Below are 19,431 nucleotides of genomic sequence, written 5' to 3'. Positions count from 1 at the left end.
GAAGGAGGCGACGGCATCTTCGCAATTTCGATTGCGATGACGCGACCACGCGACGCCCCCCTCCACCCCACCCCCGCGAGTTGTAACCCGCGCTGCCCGTTTCCATTCCTTCACACTGCCCGTCACGGTTCACCACGCCCGCACCCAGCCCCGCCCTCGCATTGAATCCAGCACCAAAGCGAGACGGGCCCCGCCATAACGCCTCCCGATAAACACCAGCGCACCCACCACCAATACCCCGCCCGGCCCCACGGCTGGCCCACGCCGTCAGCGAGAGTGCCGCCGAATCGGTGTCGGATCCGAAACGGCGGGTTCGCTTTATAAACGTAACCGCAGTCCGCAGCAGAGGCCGGAGGAGGGGGCGGCGTTTTATTATTAGCAGAGGCAAATTGAATTGAATGGCACCGGTTCTCATTAGCTGCAGCCGTAGCCATAGCATTCCGTTCCTCCCTCCTCGGTAGATTCGTCTCGTCGCCTTCCTCCTCCCTGTGCCTCTCTCTCCCTGCATGGAGCCAGGCGCGCCGTGGCGCGATCCGCGCCAGGGGTACGCCTACGGGCTCGGATCGGCGATGCAGATTCCGCTGCAGCAGCCGCGGTCCGACGCGATCGCCGCGGGTGGGGTGCTCAAGAGGAGTCTCGGCGAGCTGGAGAGGTGGCCGCACCAGCAGGTGGCGGCGCAGCAGGCGCTCTACCTGCGCACCGTGAGGCAGCGCTCGGCTGCCGCGGCGGACATCACCGCCTTGCTAGGTGGGACCCCGTCTCAGCCTTTGGTTCTCCCCCGGTCCAGTTTTGGAGGGGCCCTCGCGTCGCCGTCGTCGACGCTGTCGTCTCTCACGACCGCGTCCAGGACGGTGGTGCCGCTGATGCAGCTGCAGCTGCAGCGGCAGGTGCCGCTCGTGACGGCCTCACCGCAGACGCAGGCCCTCGGTGTGTCGAGGGCGCCGCCTCCGCCGGCAGCGTCGAGCGAGCTGTTCATTTTGCAGGAGCTGGAGAAGCAGCTGCTGGGTGACGACGACGAGCCGCTAGCGGCGATGAGCGGGACGGGCTCCGCGGTGACCAACTCCGAGTTGGAGGAGACGATACAGCAGCTCAACTCCATCACCGCCGCGCCGTCGCCTGGGGTCCCTGCAGCGGCGACTCCAAACAACAACACCAACGCGGGGATGACGAGGTCGCCTTCCAACTCGTCCTCCTCCACGGCGTCTTCGTCCGCATCTTGCTCGCCGCCGACCCCGGGGACCGCATCGCGGCAGCTACTGTTCGAATCCGCGGTTGCTATCGCCGACGGCAACCAAGAAACGGCGGCCATTCATCTGGCCGCCCTCAAACTTTCGGCCAACCAGCGCGGTGACCCGGAGCAGCGGCTGATTGCCATGATGGTGGCCGCCCTGTCCTCCCGCATTGCCCCAGCTGCCTCCGCCCCAGCTCAACACCTCGCCGAGCTCTGCGGCGCCGAGCAGCGCGCCGGGTCCCAACTCCTACACGACATCTCCCCCTGCTTCCGCCTGGCCCTCCACACCGCCAGCGTCGCCATCGTCGAAGCAGTCGGCGACCACCGCGCCATCCACCTCGTCGACTTCGACGTCAGCGCCCCGCAGCACGCGGCTCTCATACGGTATCTCGCTGATCGCCGCGTGCCGGGCACCTCCCTCAAGACCACCGCCGTCACCGACCCGACCTCACCGTTCACGCAGCCTCTAACTGCAACGCTCCTCGCCATCGGGGAGCGGCTCAAGAAGCTGGCGGAGCGAGCCGGCATAGAGTACCGCTTTAAAGTGGTCAGCTGCAGAGCTGCAGAGCTGGATGCATCCAAACTGGGCTGCGAACCTGAGGAGGCACTGGCAGTCAACCTTGCCTTTGCGCTCTCGCATGTGCCCGACGAGAGCGTATCTCCGGCGAATCCACGCGACGAGCTCCTCCGACGCGTGCGCGCGCTGGGCCCGCAGGTGGTGACTCTCGTCGAGCAGGAGCTGAACACGAACACGGCCCCGCTGGCCGCGCGCTTCTCGGACGTATGCGCGCACTACGGCGCCATCCTGGAGTCGCTGGACGCGACGCTGGGGCGGGAGAGCGCGGAGAGGGCCCGCGCCGAGGCGGCCCTGGCGAAGAAGGCGTCGAACGCGGTGGGGCGGGAGGGCCCCGACCGGCTGGAGCGGTGCGAGGTCTTCGGCAAGTGGCGCGCACGGTTCGGCATGGCGGGCTTCCGGCCGGTGGCGCTCGGTCCGGGCATTGCGGACCAGGTCGTGGCCCGCGTCGGCCCGGCGCCGCCCTTGTTCACCGTGAAGGCGGAGAACGGCGTGCTCCGGATCGGGTGGATGGGGCGCGTGGTGACCGTCGCCTCCGCCTGGCGCTAGACCGGTGAGGCCGCCCCGCCGGCCCTCGCCATTATTACCGTCACCAAATCGCCAGTTACCTAATTCGCGCTTATTCTTTTACCTTATTTCACGTTCTCTTTTTTATCTCCTTTGGTGAGGGGTGATGGGTTTGTTATTGATCTGCTAAAAGCTTAGCTGTAGTGGCTCGTAATTCTTGGTAACTGCTCGTATAGTAGTATATGGAAAAGAGAAAGTTATATCGCGATCTGCTGTTAATTTTCTGGTCTGCTGCTTGAATAAGATAACATTCCCTGTCTTTCATTGCGACGTGGTTTAGACTTGTACGTCGTAGTACTGCCTAACTAGCGGACGCGGAATGTGTGCGCGGGTCCTATCCCTTGTCGATTAATGTTTGTTTGCCACGTCGGCGGATGAGGGTTTCTTTGTGGCGTACAAATGGAGGCTAGGTATTGTCGATTGCCACAATGCCACTTGGACGGAGTGGTAGTCGGAAAGTAATCCTAACAACTATGTTCTCATTTATTTATGATATGTATCTAATTTATACTGTAACATGGTAAAAATTACTATAAAACTTGAGATGAAAATAAAAAAAATCATGTATGATGAAACATTTAAGGAAAGAAATTGCTATATGAATTAGGTGTAGATCTCAAATGCATAAGGCTCTCTTTGGATTATAGATCGTGGATTGCAAAACTAGATTGTAAAAAACTTTTAGATTATGGATTTAAAAAGCTTTAATGGACCGTTCAATAAAGGGACTTTCACGATCCGTAAAAATCTGAGAAAAACTAGCTTCTTAAACTTTCACAATTTAGCAAGCAGATTGTAAAAAGCGGTAAAATGTTATCTAAAAACCATAATCCAAAGTGAAAACAATTAGGTTTTTTTAGTTCTTTGCCACGGAATTGATCAGTTAAATATTGGTTGCTTTAGGGATTAAATTAAGCAAAGCTCGGGATAGAGGTACTGAGAAGAAAGGTTGCTTTAGGGATTAAATTAATCAAAGTTAGGGATAGATGATTACTAGAAGAAAGGGGAGAGTGAGAAAGAGGTGCACGAAACGAAATGCCAATGCATTGCACTACGAGGCGTGGTAGTACAGCCACCAACGTGCCTCTGGTTTCGCTTGATGTCACTGATGCTTGTTGTCAAGATGCCGGGGGTTGCGTTCGTGGGGACGGAAGGGGCCCGGGTACTCGTGTTGGAAGAAGGGATTGTCTGTGCTGTGCGCTTCAAGCTACGGCAAAAGCGTACGTGGAACCCGCGTGCCTGAATTGGCTTTCGTCTCAAGAATACCCAAATGCTAATAGCAAACTCTAGTCTTGGTCATGGTTCGTTGGCAGTTGTACATTGCATTTCGGATTTCTGGGGCCAGAGTTTCGCCGCCAACAGTATTTTTCTGGTGCAAGTTTTCAGATTCATAAAATGCGTTTACATGCACACCACCTCATAAAAAACGTTTTCAGATTCCCGGCCAGAGCAGTAAGGCTGCATGATACTAGGTGGAGTACTTCGTTAAAAAAATCGCTAACTGGGACTGTATAAACTGTAAACGGGTTTAAAAAATCGCTAACTGACACACAATCCTCCTGGGTTCTTGTTAAATGAAAATGAGAGAAAAATGGAAGAGTATAGAATTATATTCACATCGATCAGGCAGCTTTCAATGGGATTTGTTTCTCCGTGCAAGGCTCCTCATTTTCCATTGAAAATAGAGGGTCTCGAAGTAGAGGAAAAGCAAGGGACTCAAGTCAGTAGCGTGGTTAGTTTTGTTGTAATATTTTGTCACTATAATGTTTTATTAAAAATTAGTCTCTTTAGCTTTTTTTATAAATTAGTATCATTTAATTAAAACACATAAAATTAGAGGAAAGGATAAACATTATTAGTTAAATAAAAAATTATTTATGCTCCAAACATGTATCCGAATCGTATACATATATTTATTCAATTCATATATGTTTTGATCCACCATCATAATTGTGTGTTGGGTGTAAACATCCCAACAAAAATAAGAATAGGTTTGTGTTGCCTCTGTATGATGTCTTGCCTGCTGTTTACCTAATTCGACAGCCTTGGGCTATATGGTGTTTATTAATCTATTATTTTAATAATTGTTGTAATTTTTTTATTTTTTATTATGAATTTTAGCCATTGTTTAATTGTACTTTACATTGACTCTTTATTTAGATATTTAATTTTTTTTCTAAGACTATATTTGATATGGATCATTCTTTTTTCTATTAACCCTAATTTAATTATTCTTAATTTTATTTTATTTGGATTCTTTGATTAGATGTTTTGCTTCTCAAACCGTATGAAAATCAAAGTGCTAAATTTTCATATCTTTTAATTCTAAATTTATCTATTTATTAATTATATTTGATATGATTTTTGGTTTAATTTAGACGGTTAGATGTTCATAACAATGAGCGGTCTAGATTTTTTTATCAGATTAATATAATAATTTTATAATTTTAAGAGCGAACATGATAGTTTTTTCTCTTAAATATTAAGATAATAGATATTAGGTGTACAAAAGTATTTTGATGCATATATGCACCAACTATCATTAGAAATTAACACTCGTCAAGAAGTCTGCCAAATCATCAGGACATCCGTTGTCGAATGAACTCGCTGTAGCATGTACACAAAACCGCCTTCAAACAAGTGTCCTAGTACTGTGGACTCACGACGACACCTATATACTCGAGTAAAAGAGAGAACGTCTCTCTCTAATATCCACTCATTGTTCTTAAGTTTTACTCAAGCAATTGTACACAGTTTTGGTTTACCTCTCAGAAATCGGTACTACTTCACGAATCCACGTTAGGTCTTTTAGTATAAAGTTCTTTCATAAATATTCGTACGTTCCCTGAAAAAAAATATGATTATTCGTACGCATTATTTTAAGTGGCGAGGCGTACCGCGACGCCAACTGTAATCATTCATGTAGCACATTCTAATTATATTGTAATCATGATACATTTATTGCATTAGAAAATTGATCGGAGATAGGAAGTACGGAATAGAGCGTGGAAATCTTATATTTTTTATGAGTGTTTATATATTTGTATATACTGAATAGACGTAATGAAATGGTATATCTATTAGGAAGATATCCCTTTCTAATAGATATAGTTCTTAGTAATTGATCACATGGTAATACCTAAGAGTGTCTATTCGTAACACCTTTAATTAATTATTTTAGTTATAAATTTTTTGTTGAAAACTCTTCTAAAACTTTATATGAAAATATGAAGAGAAAATAATATATTGATATATTGATATGCAATTAAAACTCATTTAAAATTTAATGAAAAAATAAGGAGAAAAGGATATAACATATATTGATTATTGTCTCTTTATAAATTCACATACGAAAATATTTAAAAGAAAAAACTCATAAGCGGATTTAGAGAACAATAAATATATCTTTGACACCTACTTTAAAAACTCCGGAAGGAAAAAAATAAAAGATATGATACATGATCTTGTGTAGACATTGTCTCATTAAAAAAATTATATGAGAAACCGTATAGTAAAAACTCGTAAAGAAAAAAAAGAGTGCAATATAATATGAACATGTTATTATTTAGAGATAAGCTCCTTCTGAACCTTGCAAGTCTCATAGTCGTCGCATACCAATTCTACAAATACATTTTATAATGTGGAAGTTGATAAGAATATAGTGAATAAATCAGTGAGATTATTATATGATTTAGTTTGTAAGATTTCTATCTCCTCATTATTTTACAGTTCATGAGGATAGAATAATTTAGGAGCAATATGGTTGGTTATATTGTTATTTATGTAATATGTTTGTATTTGATCAATGCATGGAAAATAACCTTTTTAGATAATAGTTGGTGATTCAATGGAACCAATACTAAATGATTATTGTATGTGGTTTATCATTCTACGAAGTTATAAATATGTATGTGATGTTTCAGAATGATAGGTGAAGGTAACCACTAGAATCTGTTTCGATGACTTCTATGAGAAAGCTGTATAACCATGAAATTAGTTTATGCGCTAGCGTTATGGAGATCAGTTATATAGTCAATATCTGAATATCCTACTATGGTCGTATCTTAATTTTTCTGATAGAAAAACCTAAATCTTTGAGGTCACAAAGATATCTATGGATATCTTCTTTGACTCTCGCCTAACGTCGTTATTGGAGTTGCGCTATTTAAGCTAGCAAGTTATCTACATATGCAATATCAAGCGTGTTACAATTTGCAAGATATATAAACGTTTTGATGATACTAAGATATAGAACTTTAGTTTCAATGTCTTTTTATCATCAACCCAAGGTATGAATGGATTTTGATTCATAGTTAGGGATTGAATGATCATATGTGTTTTGATGGATACAAGTGTCCAATATTATTTGGATATTTGTGGATTGATGAATAAATATTTTCTAAATGAATATGCTTAAGTTATAGACTTTAAGCAAAATTTGGTTTTACCCAAATCATTCATCTCAAATTTCATCTTAAGATTATTACTACTTTGTCTTGTGTGTTTTGGAGATAATACAAAATTCAATTGGGATTTTATTATGAATACACATATGTAATCGTTGTAGTTGGAGTAACCCTTCAGTGGAAAGAACTCATTTAGTCAGTTGTTCCATAATTAACTTATCTGCTTAAAGTTATGGAGTGACTTTAAGTTGTACACAATATATATTGTGATTTGTATTTAGATTTAAAATACGAAGTTTATTAGGGACTTATATGTCTGAATATATCCAATTCATTTGATCTGCCAACGATATTGAATATGAGAACATAATTTTCACACATATTATGGAGTATGTAGCATCATAAATGACGTTGGGTCTCTGCATGAACTCTTGTGCAACAAGCCTCGCTATTTCACCATCTTATAGAATAAAAATCTATTTTGCTTCCGTACAGAAGATATTGTGTTGTTGAGTGAAAATAATTCGCCTTAATTACAACCTTTTGTTTGACCAAATTGAGTGTTGAAGTACTCTGTCTAGGACTTTTAGTTTGGATCCAATTGAAGGTGTACAACAATTTTGAGGAGAAATATGTCGACAATTTGTAGTGTTTGATATTGATTGATTCTATAGAATTAATATAGTTTGTGAAAATATTATTCTATTTAACTCTATGTATTTTCCAAAATAATAGAGTTAGGGTGTTCCCATGACCTAGCGTCTGAATTTATATACATATTTATACTGGGTATTTAGATGTTGAATAATTTATTGGTGTTTGGATAGTGAATATCCATAAGGTGTCTATCAACTTGATGTTGATTTATATTTACATTTTTGGACGATGTTCTCCCCCTATTTCTGAAAATGCTTGCAAGAATTTGTATCCCTTTGACCAAACTTCTTCCCCTATTATTATGGTTTGAGAATTGAGCGGTTTTGTTAGGTACCTTCACTCTTTCTGGTATATTAATAGCAGGAATCGGATTTGATGACACCTTGATGACGAATAAACGCATATGGCAGATACAAGATGTTCTGAATATGGGTTCAGATCTCTAATACGTAGATATGAGGACTGAATGTGAACGTGTATGATATTATCTTTGTGGTATTTATCCCCCCCCCCCTCCTAATGTTGAGAATTGTCCTCATAATGTTATGAGCATACGGGTAATGAATGTATCCCCTTTGGGAGACTCAAGGTATTATATGATTGTCGGATAATTATACCTCATATAGAACCCTAATACCCTTTGATATATGTTGTAGGGTAGTGATATCGGTACGCGCTAACGTAATCAATTCGCAGATAGGAAATACTTGGCTGGGACCAAAGTTTCACGTATTAACTACAACAGAGGGAGCCGTATGATTGCAGTTGGAAGAAATTAGTTTAATGATGCAGTGTAAAGCTGCATGTCATAAACTAGATGTTAGCAAATTGCAATTCTTTAATTGGTCATGCAAATGATTTGGTTCTCTTGATGTGAGATTTAGCTAGACCATTATGAATGTGCATATACGATACTTAATACAGTAGTGTCAAAACCAAACAATAATTGAATGCACGTTAAGGAATGGTATTATCTATATGAATGGATGTGATCTTGCATCCAGGATAATTTGCTCTAATTTTTTATTATTTGAGCAATAAGTTTGGTATAAGTGTGATGCCTTATGTATAAGGAACATATATAGGACTATTTTATAGATGCATGAATCAGCATTGTAGAGTAGCTAGATGGGCAATAAAATTAATGAATAGATCCACATGTATGTTCTTAAATACGTTCAAGAAATTGCGTGGCACATTTTGTATTTTAAGGGGTAAGAGAGCATTAAATTAAATTTCCTATGCCACATACGGAGCATAGAAATCTGAAGAATTTTGGAATATTGTGACTAATAGAATTATTAATAACTTTTCTTATCATTTCTAAGGTAGAGTGACAAAGGAAATCATACCAAATCTTGATTTAATAAAAAAGAAAAACTATTTTGTACATAATATATGGTACGGGTTTAATGTATATATAATACAATACAAATGGTATATAGGGAAGCTTGCCATATCCATTCATTTGATTAAGAGGAGAAATTTTTCTTTATTGTCATCATGTGTTTCGATATGGAAATCATTTTTAATGAATATATCTATAACTTAGTAGGGTACGAGTTGAATCAGGATACAATAGTGCATAATTGATTGTGATTTGAGTACCCATAGGGGGAGTAATTATAGCACAACTAGAGCCAAAAAGAATTGCATCACGTCGAGCGATTGTCAAAACAATTACTTGTCTCTTAGAAAGAGTATAAAAATATTTTAGTTTCTCTAAGTATAGAATTTATGGTGCATATGTTCACTAGACATATTTCTTCCTCCATCGAATTGACTCCCGTAAAAATCTATATATAGAATTGAAGAATTTGATATGAATTTTTTTATCAGATATATAGAATACATACAAATTTTATTTAGTATCATAAGTGCCAATACAATATTGTATTACAACACTTAATGAGACGTAGATAATATGGTATATAATGAATTGAGAGACTAGATAAGTTCTCCAAACATATCGCGCGAAGCAAATTCGACAATTATGTTTTCTGTGCTCATAGAATTTTCTAGCTACAGAAGAATATAGTTGTTACTTGGTTCTTGAAGAACTTGTTGTGAACAATTAGTCTCCTTGGTGGAGTTAGTTTTGTCAAGTTTGAAAATGCCTTGTCCCTGATCTGATATATAGGACTTTTGCTTCTTATTGTGTTTGCATTTACCATTGAAGTTTTTTGGATTGTGTCTAAGAGAGCCATCAAACTTGTTATTCTGGACATTAGCATTTACTTCAGGTAAAGCAGCAATGCCAATTGGACGTTGATGATGATTTTTTAGAAGGATTTCATTATTCTTTTCGATCTGAAGTAATACATGTATTAAGTAGAGTAAACTTGATATTCTCTTACACGATATTGTTGCTATTAGATCTTATCAGCAAGAAGTATAGAAGATAAAATTTTCTCTATATTTTTCTCATTTTTAGGTTCTATTTTTGAAAAAAAAAATTGATTAAATTTTATGAACATCATGATTGTAATCTCCGACGAACTTAAAGTCATGAAGTCGAATATGTGACCATCCATGGTACGCTTCAGACAGAATTACTACCTTCTGCTATTCATATCTAGTTTTAAGAGCTAGCGATAGAGTGCTCAAATTTTCTTCCATTAGATACTCAGATTTGAGATCCGGATGTATCTGATGCATTATGATATATAATACTCTATTTTTAACTTGATCTGGTCGCAGTGGATCTTTCTCTTAGAGAGGTTGCAGTGCTATTACTATTCCACGAGATACGAGACTGACATTGGCGTCCATTGCTCATGTTGGATAATTATGATCATCAAGCGTGAGTTCATCAAACACTTTGGCTGTCATTGTATCCTACATGAATTTTATCATAGATTTGATTAATTTACTATTGGTAAATTAAAAATCATCACGGCAATGTTGTAATAATAATGCAAAATTTGTGAAGTCAAGTTGAGACTTGAAGTACATAGTGTAGATCTCAAATTATATAGTTAACGCGTTGAAGATAATCATCAAATGTGGTGTAGATCTCGTAGTAGTAGGAGATATAATCTGACATTTACTAGTAGATATCTATGTTCCTATTACCTTGTATTATACTCATTTACAATATCAGGTAATCACCAAATTGATATATACCTCTAATTTAGTGATTTAACCTTTTGACAATAGTCACCAATATGGTGTAGACCGTATAGAAGTGGTATAACACTTTGATGGTAGTCACCAAAAATAGTGTAGACCGCATAGTAGTGAATGAGTAATTCTTTGTTATGAGCATAATATGCCAACCTTGTGTTATTCTAAAAATAATATTTGGAAGAACATGTTAAATGTAATCATAAATTCAAGGTGACAAAATATAGATCTCACAGTAATAACGGATAATCTATAATATGCAGTAGATCCATAGTTTTATTACCTTATGTTTCACAAATATTACATGGAGGTAATAACTGTAAATTTTGCATGAAAAATCAGCTTCTAATTAAACAATTTGTGCTTTTATGAAGCAATTTTGGGCTTAAATAAAAAAATGAGTGCGAAGAGTATTCAATTGTAATATAAAAGTAAACTGCAAGAATTTAAAAGTATGAAAAGGTAAAGACATGTTTTTTTGAATGCAGATACGTAAATACATTGAACATGTTGCAAATCTAGCACTCATTGGGTCTAGAAATACTTATTCATAAAAGTACATAAATTTATATAATTATAAACAAGTACAGGGACTGTAACAAAAATAATACACATAGTACTATTCAAATGGGCTATTTATTAGGACCCTAGGGCCTAAATAGAAATAGCCAGCCACTAATTTTATACAAACATATAAATTTGTAAAACATTAAGGGCTATTATGCAAAATGGTCGAAGGCTTGCTGCATTTTGGCCTGACCGAGGGGGCTAAGCTAACCTGGACTGCGGCTCAGGCGGCCCTTCTGGCCCACTCGGCCCATGCAGCCTCCCCTCATCCCGCCCCATATAAAAGAGGAAGGAGCGGCGGTCTCAACCTCCCTCACTAAGCGCAGCCGCCGCCGGATGGCTAGGTCGCGACGTGGCCACCGCATCAAAGCCATCGTTGCCCAGCCATGAGAGGTGGCCACACCAAGAGTGCTGCGGTATGAGGGGGGTGCCTTCGCTGGAGGGGCGAGGGCCAGATGGATGGGAGGTGACACCAAAGGGCGGTTGCGCTAGAGTGCGGACGACGAGGAGGCCGTCGGTCGTCTTCTTCGGCATGCCCTAGTTGGGTTGCCGGTGTTGTGGGTGAACAGCTCCAATGCGGGCACGTTGCCTCGTCGACATTGGGGCCACCGTCTGATGCGCTGCCAATTCAGGCAGGTGCGCAGTGGCCCCATGTGGACTGTTCGGGCTAGCGCGTAGTGGCCTCGTGCACCGTCGTTCAGGCTGGCCGCACAGGGTGATGACGCCACCGGGCATCTCCTCGTGCCACGAAGGGCATCGCTATAAATAAGTTCATCAATTTGCATGATGCCTACCTTGTGTGATCGATTTGTCCATGGTGTTCATCCTTTTGTTAATCCTTCTGCTAGATGCAACGGGGATGGCCGATGAGCTTCTTTGTTGGAGTGGACGTATCAATGGCGATGTTTTCTTACGTGCAGTGTCGTCGCAATGTGCTCCCAGTCTAGCCCTGATGCCTTCGTTGCAGTGGATCAACCTCTGTTGTGCTTCGGTCTGGCCGATAGGAGAGGGAGGAATCACAGATGTCGTGTGTAGAGCATTCATTTCCAGGCGATTAGCGGAACGGAGAACAAAGTGGCTGATAACGTATTGCAGTAGAAAATTGATAGGAGACAGAAAGTAGATAATAGAGATTGAAAATCTTGTATTGATTTATGGAGTGTTTATATATTTATACATACTGAATAGATAAGATATACCTTCTCAATAGATACAAGTTTTAGTAATTAATTACATGATAAAATCTAAAAGATGTCTATTCATAACAGCATTGTATCAACGCGTGGAGAGAACCAACTCTCAACCTCCCCTTATTTTCTGGAGTGTGCTAGTATATTGTATCGTCCAGCAAGCGTTTCATCGAATTCAAGCTGGTCTGTTGCTACGACGGACGGTGCAAGGCGTCAGTACAGTCTTCACTTCGCATCCTCCAGGTAATCCTGGCCCAAAACATCATAATTTTTGGTTGGCCTCTCATCAGATCATCTCTGACTGACCTACTTCTTCATAAGGCAAAGCGTAGCTCCTGCTGTCTCTCCTTTCAGAAAATGTCTAATTTGTCAACAACCCGTGTACGGTGTAGGGCCACATGCGTTAAAACTTCCTGAAGTACTAGTCGTTTCGAGTCCACACTCCACAGAGGGGCAATCTCACCAGCAATCTGTTGGGGGGCAAAAACTTGCGAAACAAAGAAAGAGGAACCTAGCTAGTCTCCTGCGTCTCCTGTGAGGCTGATGATCTTCTACTGGTCTAGCACCAGCAGATATACACCAACTGAGCGGAAAGGGCTCTTTGCATTGAAGGAGCTAATACAAAGGATAAACAGTCATCTGCATTAGCTCCGATTTGAGCGTTGATTTCACGGTAGATGGATTATGGTCGGGTGCTACAGCATTTCGCTACAGTGCCAGATTGATACACCGGTCCTATAGTAAATGTTGATTAATTTATATGGATTACTGTAGTGCCGGACTCGTTTCACTGTATAGTCAGTATTTCTCTGCATTAATCTATCTTAATGCAGAGATCCGCCCGCCGACCCACGCCCGCGCTCAAGTAATTGGGAAACAAAACAGCTGGGCTTCCTGAACCTGAAGCAGGCGTTGACGCTTCCCGGCGGTGCCGAGCTAAGTACTGCACGGAATCTCTTATCCCATTCACACTAAAAAGATGAGCTTCTTTTCGTTTGCAGTCTACCCAACAGATCCGATCAGGCGGCAGGTGCAGCTATGCTATTTGTGGAAACTACGCATGCCGCACGAATCCTGAGGCAGTACGTACTTTAATGGGCCGTTGATATGCTTTGCAATCTTTTTCCAACTTTTTCAGCAGATCAGATATCCTAAGGGGTTTTCTATGCATTTCTCTGCCGGCGATCTCCATTCTGCCGGCTATAACCCAGGTGTCCGTTGAAACATGCCGGAAACGACTCTTCGTCGGTTCTCAAATCTTCATTCGCTGCTGCAATTAATGTCCCGCGCCGTGATCGAATCCAGAAAAAGATCTGCGCGTGTGAAAGGCATGTGGAGCAAACGGCTGGTGTTAGTGTTGCTGTTGCATGAGGAAGACATGTCTGGTGAGCCGGGCGGCATGAGCAAAGAGGAGTGACTCAGCTCGTTCCACGTTACAGTTTACCGGTTTGCACGCTCGTTTCTATTTTCTCGTACCGTGCACCGCTGGATAATCCAACCACCTTGACAATACGGGGAAACCGCGCGAACTCGATGGTGAGAGCAACCCCGCGCGCTCGCGTTCCAGCCACGGAAGCGTTCGTAGCGGAGGCCGCCGGGCACGGCGCACGCAGGGCGGAATGCGCGGTTCCCGTGGAAGCAAGAGGTTACAGAGGAACGCAGCCAAAAGGAGAGGCACTGCGTGGCATCTGCTGTAGGTTGTAGTAGGTGCTCTCGCTGCGTGGCGGCCGGGAAGTAAATTTTATAACATCTGCGATTTAATAGTTGAGTTAAAGAGAAAGAAAATAGTAAATACATATTATTATAAGAGAGATAAATTTTTATAGGACTAATTCTCATAAAATTTACTTCCGAACCTGGCATCGTGACGCTGGTTACCGACATCGCGCGGGCAATAATGCTCGAGGCCGTGCAAGCCTTTGCACTGCGACGTCACCGTGCAGGGCCGAATAGTTGTTCTTGTGTCTGTTGGCCTGACCACGCTCCGCGAGATCGCGACCATTGCAGCGCAAAGCCTTGGCCCAGCCGAAATAATCATTGACCGCATGACTCGTGTATGCTGAAGTAACTACTTCTGTGCAGGTAAAAGCAGCGCAAAACCTTCTTTTACATGTCTTAGTCTTTGGTCTTTTTGGCAAGTCGGAGATTCTGGTTAGGATTTGGGCTAATAAACAAGGAGATATGCCACTTTATTATATGTTGCAAATCTCCATTCGATGTCTCTGTTGTCAACATGCCGAGGCTGACAGCGACAGGATCAGAGCAAGATGAGTATATACCTGCGAGGGTTTAGCCAAGGAGGTGAGAACAAGTCCACAAAGCTCTACTTCCTACAAATAAGCACTAATCTTTATGCACAGAGATACAGAGATACCCTGGGAGCGTCTTGGCAGGTAAGTATCATGCCTGGAATGGTACGGTGAGAAATTAAGTTAAAATTTGTCTTATTTTTTGAGATGAAATGTGTCTTGTTTTTTAAGAGTGATTGATATTAATATTGATTTAGTTTGATGACTTTTATTTTTTCTTAAGCTTTGATGTGTTAATTCTGGTGAATCTGAAACTTTCGATCTTGAAACTAGAACTTATGGGTGAATATCCGGTGTTTAGAGTTTTTTTATCACCAGAGTTTTCGATGTTCAATTTCGGTTGTATGAACACGGAACTTCCTGTCTAGATCCGGAACTTCCGGGTTGCCGGGAAAATCAAAACCAAGAGCCCCTGCCTAGATTGAACCCAGAACTTTCGAGTACCGGAACTTTTGGGTTTGGACCGGTACTTATGGGTTTGAACCGAGACTTTCGGGTACCTTGGATGAAGTTTGTTTGTCCCATGCTCATGATTCTTCTTTGGAATGCGATTTCAACTGAGAATTTTGGTTTTGAACTAACTGGAGTTGAAGATGGAAAAATGTGTTTGTTTATCTTATGCTGTGTAGGTAATGGTTGCAATTTGATGACCGACGGCAGGATAATCGGGGTCAAACGAGGTGCTTTGTACCAGACGATCGAAGAGGTTAGACGGAGTCAAGTGTGATTCAAGATGTACACATAAAGATCAAGCAAATCATGGAATATGGATAAAAATGACGTATTGATAAAGTCAAACGAAATGGATACCGGTGCAAGTAACAAAGCGGTCTAAGAGATCGGGAGCGGGAAAGACTTGTCAGCGGTCAAGATCACAAAAAGAAGTACACAAGTCGACATCGAGATGCTTGCTTGAGGTCATGCAAGTGGCAGTAAGTCACGCTTTGAGAAGCGTGTAAGGGGTTTCGCGGTTTGGCATCAAAACCATGAGAATGATGGAAGTGCACGTGGCATTATCACGAAGCTTGTGTCGAAGCGAAGCTAAGTTATGAAGGCGTCACGGTCGTTTGATAGATAGATAAAAAAAATAGATCAAAATACCCTCGGTGGTAGCTAGAAGTATACTACAAAATATAAATATTTTGAAAACAAGTTAAGAAACTTATAGATCAAGGAACATGTGCTATAAATAGAGAGGTAGGACTATATAGGAGATGGGAATTAGCCACTTGAGCCTCTTAAGCTATTCATATGAGAATTTTGTGCTAGGGTTTTAGAGAAAAGTAAGATCAATTCTTAGTATATGTATTAGTTTAGAGCTTTGTAAGAGAAATCTTTGTAATTCATCTAAAATATGACTGACCTCAGCAAGTAATGAAATTTATATTTACTCTTGTACTTGAATTCATTTCTTTTCGGTTTCTCTCTATTGATTTCCTTTATGTCCTTCAGTTGTTATTTTCATTTTTATGCTTAAGCTGAAATTTCTCACCTTGCTAGAGTGGTTCTTTTTGTTGTTAGAGGTATAAAATTTATGTACAAACGTATACAATTTAATATTGAATTCTCTCGCCTCTTATCTATCAACTTGGAGACTATCTTCCCCCAGTGTTCATCCTTTTGATATTTGGATGTTTCTTCTCAAAATCTAAGCCTTATGTCGGGATGAGTCATAGATTGGTATGTTATGAAACATAGTGTTCGATTCCAATCATGAGACCCACCATTGATTGAATTTTTATATTTGAATTTTTAATTTTTGAATCACAGTTTCGTTCAACTTGGAACTTCTGTTTCAACCTGGAACTTCTGAGAAGTCGGAACTTCCCAATTCGACTCGAAACTTCCGGGTTCTTCTGTTTTTATTGTGGTTTTTTATCTTGTGTTGTAATTTATTGTGATCTATTTTTGAGATGCGTTGGGTGATAAAATAGGATAAGATCATCTATTTTGAAAGAAATTATTGATGCGTCTATTTATCCACTTTAGTCGCCGTTCTTATACCTACATATTGTAACTTCCTCGAGCAATCAGTCCCCACAATGACTAATTGGCTATATATTGGACTAAGAAATTTCAGAATGCACCTAATCACGAGCAAACAAACCAGGATAAGCTATGTTCATAGCTTATTGAATCTTTTAAAACGAACTTTTCTAAGCATGGATACCTGCAGCCAGACACGGAATAGCATCGACTTGGGGGGGGGGGGGGGGGACAGTATATGGATGGATAAAGTGATATATGAGAACCGGAGACTTATTTTGAAATATAATAAGAAATGGAGACTGAAAGCTAATTAAAATGACTGCATGTAGGCTGTAGCAGAGCGGTTGCGAGCTTAACATACTAAGGAGTAGCTCATAGTTAACTGCAGTAACCAAATTCGACTGATTACCTCCACAATTTATTGAGCTACTGATGAAATCCATGTGGCCACTGCAATCAAAGCAAAGAACACAGCATACAGTGCTTCAGCACCCTTTTTTTTTCTTGGAAAGAAACAGTACTTCAGTACCTCACTGAAAGGATAAAAGTTGCTGGTTGCACCCATAAAAAGCTTAAGCTTTTACAAAGGCCACATCATATAATTATACAGAGGAAACAAAATATCAGCGAGTTAGTAAACAGTAGTGCCAGACGACTCCGGCGCAACTTCTGCACTAACCAAAAAAATAGAGAGGATCGGCTGCACTTCTTATCTGAATATCTCAACTCAAGCCCGTAACTATGCAGATTAACTGTAAATTTCCTACCAACTGATCGACACGTAAGTTTTATTTCTGCCTATTGGAACTGCACAAATGATACATAGCTTCAGTCCCAGCGGAAAGACAATTGGAGCAATGCACAAAATAATTACACTCAACCTCAAGATAAAGCACATAACGTTTCGTTGATATTGAATTTCACGAACTGTAAAGAGTAAGACATCAGGCGTATAAAACAGTAGAGCACCTTCTGGTCAGCTGCCCTGAATCTTCAACCATCTCGTTTCACATCCTGTGCTATATCCATCTCCAGCAGCTCATCAAACCGGTTGGGCAAAGGGATTTCAGAGATTGGTTGAGTCCCTGATGCAACTCAGTTCCTAAAGTTCAGAGGAAGGGATTCGGTCATGATAAGGTAGTAATTCTGATGGCTTGGATGGTACGAAAAGCACGAACGGAATAACCAATCAGCTGCGACACAACACCATTCTCAGATCATTCAACATAATCGAAGGAAGCGAAAGTATGGCAAGAGGCCAGAGGGGTCGACATGGGTGCAATCGGAGACTAGTTATCTTTTTGTTTTGTTGTTCAGATCTTAGGTTGTTCAGGTCGCCTACTAGTCGGTTGAGGGCTTTAGCAATCTCTAGGTCGCAGCCGTTGTCGGTTTCGTCTGACAAAGTGACAATAGGTGAGTCTGCTTTTCTTGTTCCCCTCAGTTTGTTGTTTGTTGTGAAGTCAGTTCTTACTGTTGCTAAATACAAGATCAGCCAGATATTTCGCAAAGTTAGCCGGCACCCGACCAGCCAAGAGGCGAGTCACAACGTCATCTTTGGACCCATTAAGTTTCAAATTTCCTGGACTGTATATTTGGAACTAAGGTGGCGTTTGGATGATGGGAAATAGGGGGTGGAAATGGGATACAGAGGTCTGAGATATAATCAAACTTATGTTTGGATTTGTAGATAGGGATATGAAGAGGGTGTGGGAAAGGGATACAGAGGCCTTATATCCCAGCCATTATATCATGATGGGAGAGGTGGGTTTGGAGAGGGATACCATGCTTGGACATCACTTGTGCTCCGCCGCCAGAGCACAAAACAGTATCGTGGCCCGCCGTTCGTCTGCAGGGGCGCTCCAAATATGCGGTCAGCTAAGTTCCCAGCTCACACTGCTGACTGACTCCCTCTTCTGCCATCTTCCACGCCGCCACTTACAACATTGCTTTCTCGTTTGCTTGAATGCGCTCGCCATCCACTGCCTGGAGCGCTCAAGGCTTGTAGCTCCAGCGGTCAACATATGTGAGAGATAGTGCTCGTGCCCCCGAGGCCACCCTGGGAGAGATTCCAAGCCACTTGAGAGATCCATTTTATTGGATCAATGTTTGCTACTTCCTTCTTTGACTATTGCTCTCCTTCTTTCTTTCTTTCTTTCTTTTTCTTTCTTTTTTTTTTTTTTTTGCTTTTTCACTTGTCACTGCGACTTACAGCTTCGATTAAGGGAAGAGGAACGAAAAGTATCATTTGAACATCAAGGTATTTCTGCTGTTTTGATGCTAACTAACTAGCACTAACAATTTCTCTTTAATTTCGTGAGGGCCATTTTCGTCATAAAATTTGTATCCCGGATCTAAACCTAATGCAGACCAAACATGAAAAATGGACTGGAGTATCATATCCCCTAAACCCACCTCTATATATCTCATGTCATATCCTTATCCTAAACCCAAAGGCTATCCAAGCGCCGCCTAAGTGAATAAACAAATTACAAGCAAGAACAGCAGTCGCCTTGCCTGATCATAGAAACTACACCCAGCAGCATCTATGTTGGGCTGTGTATGTTATAGGGCCCAAGAGACCGTGTACGAAATGTATATGTACGAATTTTTTATTTTTTAACATAAATAATTAAATAAATATATCCTGGATGAAAATATTTATAAAATTAGATGTCTACCATGCACTCATGAGGTGGTAAGTGCCACCGCATTACCCCCTCTGATTAGTCGATTAGGCTCGGATAAACAGTACCCACCCTTTTTCAATTTTCCTCATTTCTTGTTTTTCTATTTGGGTAGTGAAGTTGTTGTGCTC

The 19,431-nt window shown here is 41.5% G+C and overlaps 1 protein-coding gene across 1 annotated transcript; it reads left to right on the top strand.

Moving 5' to 3' along the window:
* Window positions 1-350: 350 nt before the first annotated feature.
* LOC133924831 (scarecrow-like protein 8) lies at window positions 351-2,578 on the top strand. The gene has a single exon (XM_062370557.1). It carries the CDS (start codon window positions 507-509, stop codon window positions 2,352-2,354), a length of 1,848 nt encoding a protein of 615 aa, XP_062226541.1. The 5' UTR covers window positions 351-506; the 3' UTR covers window positions 2,355-2,578.
* Window positions 2,579-19,431: the final 16,853 nt, after the last annotated feature.

Source organism: Phragmites australis, chromosome 7 (genome assembly GCF_958298935.1).
Source record: "Phragmites australis chromosome 7, lpPhrAust1.1, whole genome shotgun sequence".
NCBI lineage: Eukaryota > Viridiplantae > Streptophyta > Magnoliopsida > Poales > Poaceae > Phragmites > Phragmites australis.
Note: the sequence above shows the minus strand (reverse complement) of the source record. Positions and strands in the feature narration are given on the sequence as shown.